Source organism: Synchiropus splendidus, chromosome 3 (genome assembly GCF_027744825.2).
Source record: "Synchiropus splendidus isolate RoL2022-P1 chromosome 3, RoL_Sspl_1.0, whole genome shotgun sequence".
NCBI classification, from domain to species: domain Eukaryota; kingdom Metazoa; phylum Chordata; class Actinopteri; order Syngnathiformes; family Callionymidae; genus Synchiropus; species Synchiropus splendidus.
The window spans coordinates 12,343,848-12,363,586 of record NC_071336.1 but is presented as its reverse complement, the minus strand read 5'-3'; the positions used below and the strand labels follow the sequence as shown (position 1 = coordinate 12,363,586).

The 19,739-nt window shown below is 42.5% G+C and overlaps 2 protein-coding genes across 3 annotated transcripts in view; both read right to left on the bottom strand.

Moving 5' to 3' along the window:
* Positions 1-764: 764 nt before the first annotated feature.
* Positions 765-7,504, bottom strand: chrnb1 (cholinergic receptor, nicotinic, beta 1 (muscle)). The gene is made up of 11 exons (XM_053859937.1): positions 7,317-7,504; positions 6,697-6,830; positions 6,194-6,238; positions 6,013-6,122; positions 5,415-5,523; positions 5,198-5,342; positions 4,809-4,994; positions 3,000-3,223; positions 2,107-2,300; positions 1,127-1,274; positions 765-1,057 (listed from the first exon to the last, which is right to left on the bottom strand). The coding sequence occupies exons 1-11, from the start codon at positions 7,375-7,377 to the stop codon at positions 911-913; spliced, it is 1,503 nt and encodes a 500-aa protein (XP_053715912.1). The 5' UTR covers positions 7,378-7,504; the 3' UTR covers positions 765-910.
* A 1,773-nt stretch (positions 7,505-9,277) lies between these two features.
* Positions 9,278-19,739, bottom strand: part of fgf11a (fibroblast growth factor 11a) — a 45,212-nt gene continuing 34,750 nt past the window's right edge. For both annotated transcript variants that reach the window (XM_053860599.1, XM_053860600.1), the window contains exons 5-6: positions 14,593-14,791; positions 9,278-13,962 (exon numbers count right to left, since the gene is read on the bottom strand). In XM_053860599.1, the coding sequence (XP_053716574.1) occupies positions 13,820-13,962; positions 14,593-14,791 (342 nt within the window). In that variant the 3' untranslated portion in view covers positions 9,278-13,819. The remainder of the gene's footprint in view (positions 13,963-14,592; positions 14,792-19,739) is intronic.

Genomic DNA, 19,739 nt, shown 5'->3' with positions numbered 1-19,739 from the left:
TGGTAACTCATCTGGTATTGAAATTAATTTTAGGAGTATCTTTTCTGATTGTTGCAGCAAAAAAGAAAAAAAATGTAATGGCTCATCGTAAAATACATACATTTTAAATACCTGGGAGAAACTGTTCTGCTTTATAGCAGTCATTGACAGACTGACTTCTACACAAAATAAATACACTATGTGAAAGGAAAATGTTTTGGGATGAAGAACCACAGTGTGATTAGTAGTGATGGGCTGCTGAAGCTTCATGAAACAGTGTCCTCACTTCAGAGCCCACTAGAGGGCACTCTCTGCTATAAACTATTTGGATTTGGACAACAATTTAAATGAAACCTGACATAATTTTAAATTGAGGAATGGGGACACTGTTTCATGAAGCTTCAGCAGCGCATCACTGTGTAGAGCTGATGGATGAAGTTCTGAAGTACCAGATCGGTTCTGATCAGCTAACAGTTACAGTGTGAGCTTCCTGATGGCGTTGAAGGCCAATACATTCTGACTGAAACTAAACTGTTATTGAAGTGTTGTCTCACAGGATTCAAACCGAACCATGGAAGTTGCAAATGGCACATGGTGAAGTGGCAGTGGTGCCTTTGGGTTGGAGAATACGAAGAGGGCTAAGGACACAGCTTCTTTTGAATGATGTCTGGTGCAGTCTTTGGAGGTGATTTCGGATGGTGAGTGTTAAAAGTTCTTTATTCTTCAATAGTATGGAACAAAAATCATCGAAAATCATAGAAACTTTGCTACTTTCATTTGATCATATCTATCTGATATATTTATTTATCTACCTTGATCCAATGTAACTCTAAAACAGCTGAAAGTGTGACTCCAGACAGTAAACCAAGGAGGCCACAAACTTCTTCGTAATGTGGATGACTTCAGGAGACAGCAGCATCACTGAGTGGTCTCAGGAGCCTATAAAAGGGTCGGTGGGGGTGTGGTTGAAACTGGCGGCAGTAAAAATAGCCAGCGTGCCCACAGCTGTGAAAACCACGAAGATCCACAGGAACATGCGGTCCACCACCATCGCCACATACTGCCAGTCCTCCTTGAGCTGTCAGAGACGGATGAAGTGGGTCAGAGTGACGGTCAGCTCGAACTGGGACTGGACATACGCACTCACAGCTTCATAGTCCTTTTCTGCCTGCAGAGCTTCTGCGATGTAGGTGATCGCGTCAATGGCAGCTTTCAACTCGTCGGGAAGGGTCAGGTAACTACTGGGGCCGTCGATGAACTTCCTCATGTCGGAGCACATGCCCTCAGAGTGGAACCTCCGCAAACAGAGACGTAAAGCATCTCAAATAACACAAGACATGCTGGGTGTACTTTTAAATCTGTTTCGGGAAAAATATATGAATATTTAAATGCCAAAGTTTACACTTTCATTTGTCAGTTGGTTCACACAAACACCCACATTTCTTTGTATAAAATACCATTCCAAAGATGGTCAACGCTTTGCTTTGATTCTAGTTGAGACATGGTGGAATTTAAGGTTTAGGATGTTTTTTTCTCCATCATTTTTAGGTTTTGCACCTGCTTTTCTTTAATGGGGGATCTAACAAATCATTATTTTGTGGAATAGAATAGAAATAGAAATATAGAAATAGAAATATTACATTTTTCCGACAGTGACCAGTTTGCCGTCATGATTTCAAATGAGAGGCAAGTCTAAGATTGGGAGTGCTTAATCTAGAATAAGCTCCTCAGACCACCGCAACTCTTCCCCAGAATTTACATTATTTAAAAAAATAACTGTTTTGTCAGGGTGTTGTAGTTCTTCTAATGGGCACTAGCGAGCAGTGTGTCACCATTTTAAAGCTACAGATGGTTCAGCTGTTTTGTGAGTGCGTGATGATGCGCATGTCTGCTGCTTGGACATGCAATGAGTAAAACACGACTGTATTATTAGTATATATATATATATAGCTGTTATTATAACTCCATATATATATTTATATATATATATATGGAGTTATAATAATAGCTATAAGCAGTTTCGCAATGCACAGTATTGAAATCTCAACTTTCACTCTGTTGAGATTCCTCTCAAACATGCACTCATTGGTTCTTTCCTTCATTCATGAAAGAGGGGTGTGGCCTCACCTGTTGGGGTTTGGGAACATGGTGAATGCATCTGGTTTTCTGATAAAGTATTCATCAGCAGCTTTGTTGATAGCAAACGCCTTCTTCTCCCGGCGGGGCATGGACTCCAGGTAGTTGGGGGTGTGCATGTAAAGCGGCGTCTCCACCTTGGGTCGCCTCATACGCAGGAATGGAGGCAGCAGGTGGATGAAGATCTGGAGAGAGAGAGAGAGTTCAGTCCTGCAGGTTGAATTTCACACCTTCATCAGGTCTTTGCTTGAGCTGACTGCTGTGGTGATTTGTAAATGTTCGACGTCCTTCGTGACAATTCGACTTAAATACACAGCAAATACATCTGTCCCGAACTCATTTCCTTCCTTCCACTTTATTTGAGTTTCACTGCTTTAGAATTCATTTGTTGGAATCTCCCTTGTCTTAGTGTCAAACAGTGTGAAGATCATCTGTCGAGCAGTTTTCAGTTCCTGTTTCCACTCTCTGCACTTCACTGCTCCACAGCTGTGCAAACACTGACTTCTCCAAGTCGGACTTGCATCGGAAATCCCGTCAGAACATTAAGTCCACAAGTTCCGTTTAATTAATTGGACAGAAGGAGCAGCTGAGGTCAGGGATGGAGGTTAATTTACAACTTCATATTCTAATTAACAAAAAAGCTATGTGGAAATGATTATGTCAGAATCACAATTTACTACGACGAGGCGGTACTGTAAGTTGAGCCCCTCCACTGTACACCGGCGTTTAATCAACTTTAAATCTGAATACATTAGCATGTTATTACCTGTGTTTAAATGAATTTAAATTTGTGTAATTAAGGTCAACAATCCATCCAATACCACCACGAGAGTCGACCTTTAGATGGTGTAAGCAGGAGGCCGAGGGGAGTTGAGGTGACTGACCTTGCGAACCCACATGGGCATTTGGTGGGTGTTGGGGGAGCGGTGGTGGAGGTTGAGCACCACCACGCTGAGGATGACAGAGAAGGTGACCAGGATCATGGTGAACATGATGTATTTGACAATGATGGGGACCCCCAGGGAGGTCTCAGGGATCTTGTCTGCCAGCAGCAGCAGGAACACAGTCAGGGTCAGCAAGACGTTGATGGACAGCCCCATCTTCTCTCCTGATGCACCACACAAATGGTACGTGCCGTTACTTAGAGTCACAATGTCACAAATGAGGAACAGCAGAGAAGCTACGGGATTCTAGAAACAGCCGGCTTTCAATACAATACACAACACTCTGTTTTGGGCAATTCAAAGTCTATTCACACGAATCACGACAGCCGAATTGCATCATCCAGACATCATGAAATAACTAGGTCAACAGAGAACACACATTTAGAACCATGTGAAACTGACCCCACCTATTCTGTAGTGATGGGCTGATGAGGCTTCATGAAACGGTGTTGTTATTTTCAGAGCCCACTAGATGGCCCTCTATGCTGTAAAATCTTTGTATTTGAACAGCCATTTCAACGAAATCCATCCCAACTTTTAAACCAACAAGGCCACCTACTGGGCTACTATTCTGTTAAACAGAGGCAGACAGACTTCAGAGCCACAAACAGCAAATGGTATTCAGTTACCAATCACGCACGAGTAGTGAAATTGACTTTTCCAGCATGACCATATTCTATAGTGGACAATTGTGATCGCTAATATTATAAATAACAGCCTATATATTCAAAGATACAATACTCATTTATATGTTTTCATTTACAAGATGAAAAAATTAAGCGGTTCTATGTGTTTTTACAAGAAAGAGGACCAAAGATGCGGCCAGCAGCGGGTTCCTAAGTGAACGTTACTCTTGCTACTAACAAATTACTATTTTGACTCCAGCAATGCCAGTCAAGTTACTCATCCAAGTCAACATTTCTGTCATTTTCTGGATGCAAAATATTCATCTTTGCTTTCATGTACCACTTCTTCGGGCATGACATTATGTGCCGGACACATCAGATTAGTTTTCAGAATGTGGACAGCTCATGTGTCGGGCAACCAGTGACCAGACATGAAATATCTTCCAGAAAATACAGTCGCTACTTTGAATATGTGTCTGATATAGATGACAGTACAGTACAAACCGTATGAACCCTACATCCATGGATGCACAGAGAGGATTGTTAAAAAGAAAGCAAAAATAGGCAATGTCGTGAAGTATCCAAATGGCGAAAGTACAGACTCATAACTACACTATATACTAGTTGTCAAATCATCCTGATAGTTCAGGTACAACAACTTATGGTCAGTTGAATCATCCGCACTTTTCTGAATTATTCTTGTAACATTCGGTGCAGGAAGGAACAGTGCGGCTACGCTGCAAATGCTACAGAGCGCCGAGAGGTCAGTGGCACAACCGCAATCAATTAAGTGCGGCGACTGCCTCCAGGTGGCCGAACGGAGACGTGACACACAATTGGGCCACTGGAGCATGTCCTGCATTTTTATCTAAAATTGCTATACTGTATATGACTTTTCTTTCTGAATATGACACTGTAATTTACTAAAAAAAATCCATCTTTGTGGTTTTCACATGGAAAGAACATCTTATTTGTGCTAAAAGAAAAAAAGGATCCCAAACATAGGCAGTTTCTCATCTTAAATATAAAGGCAAAAATCGAAACACTGGACCCCCAAAGGTTTCAGGTTTGACAAGTAACACCATATGACATGTTTATCTCTTCACCAAAGAGGTTGCCTCACCTGCATCGGGGGGCAGGTAAAAGTTGAAAATAGCAATGATGGTGATGAGGATGCAGGGGAGGATGATGTTGATGACGTAGTACAGCGGCTTCCTCTCGATGATCAGGTAGAAGGTCATGTCCTCGTACAGGTCGTCGTTCATGTTCTTCCTACTGGGCTTGTGGCGGATGTGCCACTCTCCTCCCTCTGAGGCGTCAGTCATGTGATTTGTGAGAATGATAGAATCTACTCACGAAAAAAATCTCATCTTGATTTATCTGCAGGTCCAACGCTGATGACCTGTTTGAAGATTCTCAATTTCCGGTCACAAGTCAGTGCTCTTTTGTCTTCTTCCAATCACCCCTTCTTTGATCTCACCCCTCCCTTGACCCCCTGTGTTCATGACTTACCACTGAAGGCGTCATCCAGCCTAATCTCCTGGATCTCTTTTCCTTTGGAATCCAGAGAGTACTTCAGCTCAATCTCGGTGGAGTCGTACGTGTAGGAGCGGAACTGCATGGTGCAGTTCTGCCAGTCGAAGGGAAAATATTCAACCTGAACAGAGAAGACAACATGGTCGGAACATATCAGAAAAGGAGGAGTGCAGCTGTGCAGTAGTCTTCTCACTTTGACTCCGCAGGAGCTCAAGTACAGAGCAGGAGGTGTCCAGGTCACTCTGCCGTTGCTGTAGACTTGAACATGGACTTGCAGGGCCACGTGAAACACTCCATCGTTGCTACAACCACACAAAATCACCACATATTGTCTCCATAGTCAACAGTGACATTTTGTTGAAACAAGTGAAGCCATTGTGAGAGAGGAGGATGTAGAGTTGCCCATTGCAGGGGCGTTGAAAACCACTTCCATAAAATAAACCTGCGTGAAATGTAAACACTTTGTTTTTCAACTCAACTCTGCAGCTACGTACAATAGTTATATATTCCACTTTTAACCGTTGTATTTGTCTATGTGCCCTCAGACATTTCTTGTGTGCTGTAAACGTTCAGCTGACTTTATCTTTAATCATGTTGACTCACTTGACAAACTGACGATGTTGTCAAGATGGCGTGTTTATTAATATTAAACTCTCATAGATGATTTCACCAATTAGCTCTTAAAGGGTTCCAGATGGTGGGCTGCTACAACACTGACAGGTTGGGATGAGGAAAAGCCAGCAGGAAGGATGGGACACAGCCATTGATCGACAGTCATTCCTTGGTCTTACTTGTTGATGAGGACAATGTCTGGCAGCCAAACCTTCGCTGATGGAATACGCAGCACCTCGATCCCATTGTAGTCCTTGGGGTTCCATTTAAACCGATAATCCGTCCACTCCTGTTAGTTTTGGAAGCCACGTTGTTAAAAGCTTTCATGGTGAACGAAAAGGGAAACACAGAGACACTAACCAGGTCCATCACCACAACTGTGCTCATCTCTTCGTCCTTCATGTTCTGAAAGGTAAACAAAGTGGTGACACTCATTGTACATTGTGCCCAGGTGTATCCTGCAGCATTGTCACAACGGTGAATTGATGATGACCAACTGGATTTAAAAATCTTTCACTCCAGGAAGAATTTCATAGCAGCATTGAAAGACATTGTTTATTTAGATGAAACTGCAGTGTGCAGGTTCTTCCCACATGGGGACAAATTATTGAGGCTTATTTGGAGCGTGTGTTCTCCACTCGCCATGAAGGATGGTCTCAGAAGTGGGATGGCGAAGCATTCGTGTGGTACTGTTGCAAAGGAGGACTAACTGAGTGGAACACGTGCGAGCACTTCCAAGTGGAGTCACGAAAAGTCCAGCTCCAGCTCCAGCTCTGCTCTCATTTGTGCTCTGGCTGCTAAAATGCTGCCCATTCCTTCTGTGCACCACTTTAAAAACAAAAGTAGTTCATTTTGCATCTCACCAATCCCACAAAGGAGGAGAGCGTCATTCCCACCCGGACCACCACTCTCTGCTCAGGGGTGGGAGCTGGGCGCACCTTCAAGTTGTAGTCCTTGAAGACGAAATCCCACAGCTCCTTCTCTGTTGTTGAACTCACTGGCAACACACACACACAACTCTGAATAGGATTCCATCATAGAGGAAGCTTCTTTCCTTACAACACATTCAGCCGGTATAAAGAAGGAATACATGTTTATGCAGATAGCACAACAATGCTGTGGTCATTATACTCTGCAGGAACACTTTTGCACTGTTGTAAAATATCAAACAAAACCTTGTATTTGCTCACTGTGAGGCTAAATCTGGAATAAGAACAGTAAGCTGTGCAATAATGGCGCCGCCTTCCGGTGCCATAGCATTTGCACTAGCCACTATCATGGTTGTGGTCAGCCCACCAATAACAGTAAGCAGCTGAGGTTCAAATCTAACCCAACAACAGGAGTTTTTTCACATGCGATCACATGTCTACATACTTGAACACGACTAGTGCGATCAGAAAGATGAACTCGAGGGTTGTGTGTGATCATTTTGTGGTGTAAAAGTCTCACGTGACCTATAATGCGTTTCTTATTCTGGTCTTACCTCCAAGTGAACTCAGACAGCAGAGTAAACACAGCACCGCGACCAGATCTCGGCCCTTCATCCCGACCGTCCCACCGAGCAGAAGCGTAGCTCAAAGATCCAGATTGTTTCTTTTGAATCGCTCGACGTTTAGCTCTGAAACCTTTTCTGTGACTCCCTGAGCTGTTGTTGTCTGTCAGTCAGGGAGCCTGACAACTGCCGCTGCTCCAATTACACTCAGCTGTGTGTGTGTGTGTCTAAGCATAACGACCCTTGTGAGGACCATTTTTTTAGGAAAACAAGGTCTTTATAATTAGGTTTGTGTTTGGGTCAGAGTTTGGCCATTTGCTTTGGACAGTTAAGTTAAGGATGAGAGGCCAGGGAAAACATTACATTAATGAGCATGTAGGTGTTTTGTGTTCTTCTTTCATCTGACAGCAGATTGGCCACAGAACCCACTTCGTGGAGCTGAAATCTTCTCTGTACTCTAAAATAATGACCTTGTTCTCTGGCCAGACGCAGAGATCTGTAGTCATTTCACAGGAAATCATAACACAGTTACTACCATTTGGACTTCTGCCAATTTAAATGAAAGAAAAATAGCACCATCAAACTGATGTAAGTGTCTGATGTCACTGTTTTTACAATAGAGTTTCCCAAGGGGACCATTTTTATCAGTGAAGTTGATGTGTTCCTAGACTTGAATGAGTATTGCAGCAGTTAAGCTGTGTTTTTGGAAATTGATTCAGTAATTACAATTATGTGACTATTGTGTTATTTGTCTTCTGAAATGAATAAAAAAAACCTTATTTAGAGCATAAATGTGTACACTGGTTGTAGAGTTGTCCACCTAACCTGTTGGATCCCGAATCATGCAATCCTGAGGACCAAGTCATGGGTGGTGATCAGCATTATAGCTTCTCATGGAGCAGTTCTGGCTCCCTTCTTTTTTCAACCCTTATAGTGCAAGTTGCATGCACAGCCACTGTGGTGTCACCAGCCATCTTCACTGGGGGCTTCAACATCACAACAGCCATTGGGATTTAAAGGAACAAAACCAAATTCTGTAAGGGTTAGACCTCTGGAGTCAGTAGAGGTGGCAGCAGACAAACAGATGTTAACAAACCCCTCAGCAAAGTTAAAGAATCAGTCGTCTGTGACTCAATGTGAGACTCAAACATGGTCAAACATCTGAGAAGCTCCTTCTTACTGTTATTTTCATCAATAATGAATAAGGACTTGGGTAAATCATATTTGATAAAAATGAATGACTCACTAGTGACTCACTTGCTCAATGTAAAACATCTTCACTGTGATATCACTCCAATGTCACAGGTCACTTCCTGTTACAGCACATTATAATAATTTCCCATTTATACTGTCTACATTATTGTGCATATAAATCCTCATAGTCATATTTCTTATCCTGACATTTGGTGATCATTATTCCTGCATCATTCCCCACTTTTCTCTGTAGAGGCCTGTAGCAGTTTCTTTATTGTCATCTCCAACAGTCTTAGTTAGCGACGAGCTGTGGACCGTCCAATCCATATTCTAGAAGCAATTGTAGAGGACGCTGTGGAATTATGTTGAGAGGTGCAGACCAGGAGCAATGGGCTGACGAGACTTTTTTTAGAGCTCAGTAGGTGGCGCTTTCTGTTTTGAAAATGATGAGCAGTTTCATTGGGATGACTCCTCAAATCCATAATGGGTTCTGGAATGGCTTTCTTATTCTGGTTTTAGCTCCAAGTGAACCCAGACAGCAGGGTGAACACAGCACAATGCTTTCCTCAAATCCAAATACTGAATCCGTCCAGTGGGCCCTGAAAATGAGGACAGTGTTTCATGAAGCCTCATCAACCCATCGCTACTCATCTGCCGATACATACTTAACTGGTGGCTTTTTCTTCCCACTACATGTTGTCAATGAAATGAGTCAAGACTCCAGAATTACAATCATACAAATATATTGGTTTGTTTATTCAATGGTATCCCATAATTAGTCTCCTGACTGTTGAAGGTATTATAGAAATAAATACACATCATGTTGCAAATGCAGAGATTTTGGGGGTATAGAGCGTGAGGAGGGATCAGAGAATAAATAGTCCAGTAAATGCTCGGTGCATGCACTCCTCTAGTCCTGCCTCCTGGTGAGTCCGGACCACTTGCGATGGCCATTGTCCTTTCTCTGGATTCAAGATGAGGGATCGTGGTGGTCCAACATGCCAGGTGGGTTTCTCCCGCCTGTTGCATGGATATATTCACATAGAGATATACTTCCTTTATTTTATATATTTTTTTGCTCTATTGGATATAAAAATAGTGTCATTGTGGCTTTGACAGCTGGAAGACTGAAGTTCTCTTTTTGCTTGTGGACCACATGAAGACGGAGGTCAAAGATTTCCCTCAAACACTTCCACACTGTCACTCTCCAAATGTTCACGAAAAGTCAAAGCGTTCATCATGTGTTCAACACTGTGTGATTTTGTTTGCACACATTCGAGCGCAGTCTGAATGATCCTCGAGCAGGAGAAACCATGACGACATCGCTCACATCCCATTGCCGCGACTGACTTTGGATATCAGACATTCAGCAAACCAAACAAGAAGATGTTCATGTTGCAACACAAACCGTCTCAGAGAAAAGAAACTTCACACACACGGCATATTTCAAATAAAAAAAACCCACAGCAGCTCAATTAAATAATTACATAAATGAGTGTTTAGATGTTTAATAAGCACTTTGAGATCTAATTTAGGAATGAAAAGTTGATGTCAGTGAATGTGAACGTCCTTCTCCTTCTCTTCCTATTTTGTGTCTTTTGCTGCATTGCAGATGTGGAGAAGAAAGTCCAACACACACTCTCACACTAACACACACACACACACACAGCAGAAGAGAGAGAGAGAGACAGGTTAAAGGGAAGTCAAAAGAGTTCTCCAGAAGACAGGATGGATCTTTCGGCACTGCAGGGAGACCCTTGAGGTGTGACGATAGCTTGTGCTATGTACATGAAAATAATCCCTTCGGAATTGAAGAAAAAACACGTGAATATGGAGTTGCTGACGATAACATGATGAAATCACTCTCCCAGATCATTTTAGTCAGTGATGAGAAAAAGAGACATTTAAACATCTGACGCCGTCGCTTGAGTATGTGGATGGAGCAGAGAGCATGGACGTGATTCACTGGCTACATGTTTGCTCACTGACACATTTACGTTGCTAATGATCTGGTTAATAGTCATAAATTCCGCCGTGAGGAGGCTGTGGTCAGCATACACAAGCTTTTAGTGACACGGAGACAGACCAGCCACATCAACGGCTGATTTACATCCCATCACTCAGTCTGGATCAATTCAGGCGAAGGGTTCAACATCTGCACCACGACGACACACACACACTTGAAGACATGCAACTCCATCTAAGACTTCACACCTCCTCTCTGTACTCACACACACTCAAAAGACACATAGAAATCTGTATAGTTTCTCTCTTCCAAACTGATCCAGAAAAATGATCGTACATCTCAATGGATGAAAACAAAATGAACATTTCTCACAGTGATGCTTCTTTTTTTAAAGGGTTTCCTGGTAATTATTGGGTGTGTATATCTCTCACACACGAGGAATGACCCTCAACTGCATAGAAACAAACAGCTATTGGTTACAATGTCTTTTATAGCACGAGGGAAATCATGGCTCTCACCACCACAAAGGGGAGTTAGTCTTCTTTTCTGGTCAATCTCTGGCAGCCTTGTGCCCAGTTCTCTCTCCCTTACATATGTTTCTACGTACGACCAAATCCTCACTCACATCAGCAGAACTAACTCTTAAACCTTACATGTTCGGAGGTCTCGCTCCTCAGAAATCTCAGCGTTTCTCAGTGGCGTTAAACTCAGTCATGTGACACGCCAAAAATCAATAAACCCAATATAAATCGTAGGCCAAAAGTCATGAATATTTACCCCAATATTGTCACCACACATCCTCAACCGCTTGATTTACGACTTTTCAAGGCCTGTAAAAGCAATTGAAAATGTAAGATCATCTGTCACAATGAGTCACCAGATAAATATATTCACAATCCTGCCACCAAGCAAGACATTTGTTGCTTTACATCTACAATGTCCACATCCAATGAAAAACCACTTGAAACCACTTAAAAACTCAGTGGCTGGCCTGTGTCAGTATTTAGCTCAAGTATGTTTCAAATGACAAAGGGGTTCTATTTCATATGCATTCTGAACTCTGGCGTGCCAGACTACCCTCCAGTCACCCTCTGTTATATGAAGAACAAGTTTCCAAACATGGAAACACAATCCCCGAGCCAGGGACCCAAAATACCTGAAAGCTTGTGACAATACTTAACATGAAGACTTCCATCTTACTTTCAATTCATCTCTGAACTCAAATTCAACACATAGATATCAATACTGAAACACATATCTTCACAACTGCTCGACATTTTCGAAAAGGCCCTTGAAATCCCCAAAGGTGACCTTCTCAGTCTCAAAATATTCAGCCCTTTTACTCTCCTCACAGAAAACATAAAAGATATTGCGACCTGGAATTCAGCCCTTGACATGCTACATTGAACAAGATCTTCCAAGTATATACTGAAGTTCAAGCCTGTTCACAGCAACACAGCCTTCATTTCTCTGTACCGCCATGACAGACCCTGAATGACACCCTAAAGTAGTTACTGTTCATTAATAAGCAGGGAACTCGGATGCTGCTAGAGGTGATTGGTGACAGACTTGAACTCTGCGGTGACATACACAGTGTGAACATTAATCATCTTAAGGTTATCTGACGCCTGGTCTGAGTTGGTTTGAGGCGTTAATGTGTGTCTTTGTGTTCCGCTTGTTTGAATTTACCGTCATAAATACTGGATGGTTCCCGATAAAACGCTGTTGTCGAGGGACCCTTTGTGACTGACTGCTGTCCCCTTGGCAGTCATTTCCGATGAGCCCCAGCAGCTTCACTTCAATGGGATTTCTCACACTTGCTTGTCGTGAGAGTGTGAATTTAATGTTTTGCTTCTGAAGGCAGAAAACAGTTGTCCCTTCTTATATATCGCTGCCTGTTAACATTGAGGGTTAAATAGCAAATTTAACACATTTAATTCCACGATCAAAAACTTCATGACATGAAAAATATGTCAATTATATAGTCCTTGAAGAGCACAAAAATTAGATACCAACAAAAACGTATGATCTAAACTGTGTGCTTGCCTTGCCTTTGTGGGATCCTCACGAGAGTCAAAATTGAAATAATATTTACAACAAATGAGGTTCTTTGTGCATCTTTAAATAGTGAACCTTTTTTTCATGTATGTATATATTTCATATAACAACTTTTTAATGTTTATCGAGTGTCTGTCACAAATAATATATTTTCCTCTTTAAAAATAAAGTTATCCCATTGTCCACAAAATGGACGTTGGTTTTTGAAATATTATTACACTTTTGCCCAACATATATTTGATCATGTTTCTATTTTATTCCTAAAACTCATGTTTTCACTCGTCCCCTGTAATGAGGCATGTTGCGAGGCAATACAATTTATCATGTTAAGACCACAAAATTCTTGATTTACACGCCCAGTCACTGGTCGGTATGGATCCACATTCCTTCACGTGAGGGGTGGATGGCACCCGACCTTTTCAGGCTCAGCCTCCAGAATCATTCACCAGAACTCTGCCATTCGTCTACAGAAGCGGCTGCTGTGATGTCACAAGCTGGTTGTGCGAGGAACTCGACGTCACAACAGCATGCGCACGAAACACTGGCTTATGAGATGCCTTAATGCATGTCATGGTGTTAAGCCTGTTTAAATCATATTCAACCGTCACTAAATATCAGCCAGAGTCCACGCACACACACCAGCCCCGGCGCTTGTGTGTTTAAATGTCAGTGTGGTAATGACTCTGTTAGTGTGTGTGTGTGGTTATTCATTGCAATGAGCGAGCGGTGGCCCCTCGTTTAAGGGTCGAGAGATTGTGATCAGCCCTAGACTCTATTAAGCTGCAGCAGCAGAGAACGGCTAGAAGGGGGGTCTTGTGCCATCGAGTGGAAAATTGAGTCGCTGCCACAAACTAATCAAAAGGTGAAAGTAGTAAGAACATTTACACACAAGTGGACGTTTGCTGACCCTCACAGATGCTGGAGAACAAAAGCGTGTCGTAGCCCTGGCTAGCATTAGCGGGATACCCTTTCAAGAAAATATCGTCAGCTGGGGAGACTGTACCAGTCCTCCGCTTGGGGGTCTGGACCTGGAAGACTCTGTGGAAAACACATCCTTCATACGTCCGTGGAGTTATTGCTTTAAAATTCCGACTCATCCCAGAGGTTACTGAGGAGGGGAGAGGGTGGCTGGTGTGGACAAAAAGGGGTTAGATCTGGCGGTGACGTGGGAAGGCGCACATTTGTATCCAAATCTGCTGGAATTCCTTCAGGCAGGGTGGCCTCAAAATATGCCTGTCCCGAGCACCCCCTGAGCTTCCCCTGATGTCTACGGGCGCTAGGAAGTTGAGGTTTTCGTTTTGGATTGAGGGTCTTTCTTGCCATTCTGGTGCACTGGTGAGTCACTGGAGGACTTGGGTGTTTTCCTGGGTGGACTCTGCTCAGCAACATCATGCAGAGATGGTTCTCTGTACATGGCCACTGCGCGAAGACAAAGAAGAGTTAAGAAGAGACAAGATAAACGGCACACGTCAATTGTACTATCATTCACAAAATAGAAACACGGTCAATATGGCTGTGAAAAAATAGATGACCAAATACATCATTTTTTGTGACAATATTCAATATTGATATTTCTACCTGGAATAATTTTTTTCCTCACATAATGAGAGCGGCAAGAGGCGGCGTCATATTCGTTTCCTGGTAAACAGTTGGGAAGCCGAGCTCAAGCGCATCGCCTACTCAGGAGAGCAGCCGATCAAACACACAAGTTTAATACTCGTGACAGACTTCTATTCTCTAACACCAAATATTGTTAAATGTAGACCGACCACCACCACCGCACACTGAACGACTCTCCGGGCCAAACCTTCCTCACCGGCCCCGCCCCGCTCTCTCTCTCTTTCTCTCACAACCACTTTGACCAAATGTCTGTCGGAAACCGTGTTGCACTTTTTTTAATTATCATTCATTTTTGAATTCATAAATCTCAATCGTGATATATCTATAATCATGATATATCGAATCGGCGTACATTGGGAAAATATTGAATGGGTAAATTCATCATCCCAGCCCTGAGAGAATGTTCAAATAATTTGAATTCTTTATTACCTTCTATGAGTTTAGGCAGGAAGTGGGCTGCACCTTTGGTCTTCTTCACCCGGTTCCCCTTCATGACCTGTCCATCTCTGTTGATCCCAATGTACCAGGCTCGGCCCGACTGGGTCTGTCTGTAGAGGATCGACGAGTAGGTGACGTAATAATTCTCAAAAACACACTCCTTGAACTTGCACTCTGGAGTGAAATGTTCCTGAAACACACACACAAATACGCAAAGAATTACAGACATGGCATGCAGTTACGAAGCTGTGTTGGCGTGTGCGACTTCACAGCATGTGTAGGAGATTATCCCGTCTGACCCAAGGTGTGAGATGTTGTGACGCACACCGATGTGCGTAAAGCGTTTTCGGCTTGATGCCACCATTCACATAACAGTGTTGTGACGAAACCTTCACCTTTGCTGTGGCGTAATGACCCGTTGTCAGGCCTTGTGGTGTCTGAACACACACATACACACTCGCACACATGAAACACGCACACACCGTGGGACATCCCTCTTGTTTCTCCTCTGTCATCTGGTAACCTTGTGCAGGAACAAACCAATTTGCAGGATTGATTTGGGGCGACGATGTGACAGTGAAAAGACCTGAATAAGGACTTTCTCTCTCGCGCTCACTCGCTCTTTCTCACCTCCGTCTTCCGCCACCACAGGCGCAGCGATGCAGCATGAACGTCCGCCCCTGTCCCGCGCCTCGCACATAAACAAGCTAATTACACCAAGTGAATCGCCCATTTGTTAATTCTAGTGGCGCGCCCAGACAGGCCCACGCATTCGCTCCAAAAGCTCTCTCAGTCTGAGTGTTCTCATTAGCCGTGTGTGTGTGTTGGCACTCGTCACTCAGCCAGATCTAAACTGGACTCAGATCTGCCAGTGCGCCAGCTTGTGCTTATTCATTCATCATTTAATGGAGCGTAAACAAATCTGCTCGCAAAGACAAGTGTCAACGTAAGAATCAGCGACAAACATTTCCACAAATTTAAATCATCGACAGTGGAATCCTCCATCAGACAAATGCACTTGTGCTTCAAATAGTTACTCTGAACTGTTGTGAGTCCTCACCTTTGGTGTGAGTCTTTGACTAAAACTATTCTATGTTTTCAGCTGTAATTCAGGTGAACTTTCTTTCACATTTTATGAAGTGTTTATTTTAACAACTTCATGATGAAATGAAAAATATCATTTAGTATAATCCAATTCATCATGTTACAGTGGATCATGGTCATTTTTGTTGTATCTCTTCCTTACATAACAAATATAACTGAGCTTGATGTGAAACATTTTGTCTCTCTGCAGACCACAACTATTAAACCAAGCAAAACTAGGGATGCACGATACTCATACTCTCAAAATCTGATACCACAAAAACGATACCACAGTTTATGGCAATTTTGTAAAATTTGAAAGTGTAAAAGTGGAACTAGTGACCGTGACTGATGTACAAGAAAAAACACACTGAGAAATACTGTTTAAATAACTATATTCATGGGAAAAAAAACTTAATATTACATAATAATAACAATTATATTAGCAATTAATTATTTAGAGTCAGGGGAGTCTAGAATGCACTGTCACCTACAAAATGTTTGCATTTTGTGGAATCATTCAGCATCAAGAATTTTTTTTATTTTTTTTAAATCATAAATAAGCTTCTCATGCATCTTTTCTGAAGTTAAATGACGTGTATTAAGATGAGTGAGTGCGGAACTGGGGCAGTCGAAACCCCCTTAGAATTTTGTTGCCTTTTTTCTTCGATATGAAAAATTCAACAGAGCTTGCAGTAGAACTATTCATCTCTCTGCAGGCAGCCATCATCAGCAGCTGTCCGTCGATCATTGTAGCATGTTTGCATGGAAAGGGCAACATTACTGGAAAAGTTTTACTTTTCATTTTCTTCTTTTTCATTTTAAACAGTCTGTCTCCGCAGCTCATGAAATCAAAGGAGGGTTGATGCAAAGCATGATGGGAAACAAAAAAGAAAATGCACAAAAACATCAAACGGCTGCACTCCAGTGTTTATGTGACAGAAATGCTTGAAATGATCTCTCTATTTAGCTCACTCTTTAACTTTGTTTCAGAGGACGTGGGATCATGAATAATGGATGTAAGAAAGTTGTTTTGATTTATTTTTATTCAATGTACATTGTCAATGAAATGTATGAAACATGTTCTTATATTCTTATATTGTGTTTTTGTCACAAGCTGCATGTGCTCTCTAATGTGTGTTTGTTGTCGTGGAAACATGACAGATCCCTCCAACGAGGCCTCCAACTGCACACACACACACACACACACACACACACACACACACACACACACACACACACACACACACACACACACACACACACACACACACACACACACACACACACACACACACACAAATGACCAGACCAGTGTGACGGATGATCAGCCTCCGACCTCATCAGTCACTTGCATGAAAAAGTAAAGAGAGAGACAGCAGCGGGTGAAAAGGAGGGTAAAGACACTGCTTATTCTCCAGTTAACACACCCACACATGAGCCCACACGTACAGTTGCTGCGCTCAATTGAGGATCGAATGTGGGGAAATAGAAAAAGGCTGAGGAAAATCCGGGATTTGAATGGGAGCTAGACAGGTATCCTGGTTAATTCAGCCGCATTGAGTCCCTCTAGCTTATTGATCGCTTTGATCCTTGGAGTGTCTGTGTGTGCCACTGTGCGTGTGAGTCTGTGTTTGTCCATGGGGAGGGCTGTGTGACTACTAAAGGTTTGAGCATCATTCAGAAGTTCTGAAAAACCACCACAGTCCTTATCATCACAACTGGCATGTCAAGTTCCTTCATCCAGTTTTAGCCAGAATCCAAGCAAGTCAAGGTCATATGCAAAAGGCCCATACAAGTCCCATAACGCACTGCAACAGATGGAGCTCTTGGACGATGAAATATGACATCTGAAGGTTTAGCTAAAACTTGTACTTCTGAGGCAACATGGCCTATTTGAGATAGAGTTATTAAAATGTACCCTGTTTGACTGTGCAGTGCCATAAACTGTGGCGTAGTAAGACACTAATGCTCGACAGAAGCTGGACCCAAGAGCAACAAGTTAATAGAATGGATCCCCCTTGACCATTCAGATGAGGGAAATTAGCCTCTTCCCCGTTTAATTGCTACGTGTGAGCATAAACACAAAAATGTTTGATTCTTTGGAGTTTCTTTTAAGCAACTGCTTAACAAACGAAGAGGATCAGATGTCAGCAGTTTTCGGTACTGATCGTCCAAAGACTGTACTTTGTCCCACGTGGGGAGAAAAATTTGCAAATTTTCATGAGAGTTACCAACTGAGGAGAAGTTCTTGAAAAGAAAAAATGATAAAGAAAGTGATGGTGCCCCCAAAAGTAAAAACTGTTGATGAAAGCACCGGTTGGAGCAGTTTAGTTTAGAACATTTTATGGTGATACTTTCATTTACATGTTACTTACTTTGGAGTTTATTATGAAAAAGAAAATATTTTGTGATATTTAGACATGGTTTTATTATATTTATTTTATTCTGAATTGTATTCAGTTTTTCCAATTTTCTCAACACTTTGCATCAAGGGTATTTTTTTCTTCTTTATTTCTTTAGTAAATTTGATGAACATGACTTGCACCTCGTTCTGCTGCTGGTTGGACATTTTAATGACAAATATCTTTCCGCTTATTTCTCAAGGTTTTGGTTTGTTTGCGTGCAGGGTCATTGAACACAAATGAAATCAGTAATTCTAAAATCACAATAATGAATCAGTTCTATTCCTTGAATGAGCCCTGGACCCATTTGTTCTGGAAAAGATGGGCCCCTTAACAACCCCTGGTCTAGACTCAAACCGGTCCACCGCAGGCTTTTGTTCCAACCAACCAAGTGAACACCTTCTCACCAGTCAGGTGATTCTCAGTCTGGTGCCGTTTGAGTTGGAACAGAGACCCGCTCCCACTCAGGCCTTTCAGTGACACCCCTGGTCTGGAGTCACGGTTTAACAGTCTAAAACTCTCTGGGAGGCCTGATGGTTCGTGGCAAGCAGTGCTGCTGTAGCAGCCTGGACTTCGAATCATTAACGTCTGACTTCAAATGAACCGGACAATAACCTGGTGATGAAATGGAACAGAATGAATAAGCAATAATAAACAGTTAAATCATAAAACCAATGGCATTTTAAGCAGCACTTAGTGTGCAAAACAAATGCTGCTCTGTGCTACAGACAAATCATGTGAAAAGCGTGAGCGTGCATTGGTGGCTCTGTGTTTGTATGTCTTTTCATGCGTGTCTGCTGTTGTGACAGAACAACATGACGGATCCCTTTTACATGAGTGGGGGGCTATCCAGCACCAGCTGACACACACCAGCGCTCACACCGACACACACACACCAGTGCAGACACCAGAGTGACGGATGATCAGCTGCCGACCTCATCATTCACTGGCACATGGAGAACAGTGAGAGAGAGAGAGAGAGACAGCAGCGGGTGAACAGGAGACAGTTAGATTATCCCGCAGCACACACACATATATGGCTGCTGGTGTTCTGTGTTCAATTTGGGATAGATTGAGAAGACACTGAATAAGATTCAGCAGAAAATCCTGGATCAGACTTGGATTGGACGGCGATGGCGAGTGCGAGTGTGAGAACTAAAGGAGTGACGGTCAAGACCGTGAAGGTTAATCCGTCAGCTTTAAGTCTCACATGTTTATTGATCGTGTCCCGGAGGACGGCTATGTGTGTGTGTGTGTGTGTGTGTGTTTCATGCTGGTAGTAATCTACATTAAAACAGTTTTCTAAAATGAGATGAGACATAAACAAATTAAAAACAGTGAAGTGTTTCAGTGTGTCATCAAACTGCAGACTCACTTGCATTAATCTGATAATATTCTGAGGACGGACTGAGCTGACACAGCTTTGCATGAGATCAATAGTCATTACCAACTATTAATATTAGATTTAAACAGCCACAACCACTTCAGTGGTGACTTTGTACCAGCGTCATCACTTAAGACACCAATAAAGAAGTTAAATAAAGAAGAGTCAAAGTGCCAGGTTGATTTCATGTCAATTACTGTCTGGCCAAGGAAGCGCTGGGTAAATAAAAGTCACCACAAGATGCATAGATATGTTCATTTATTTAG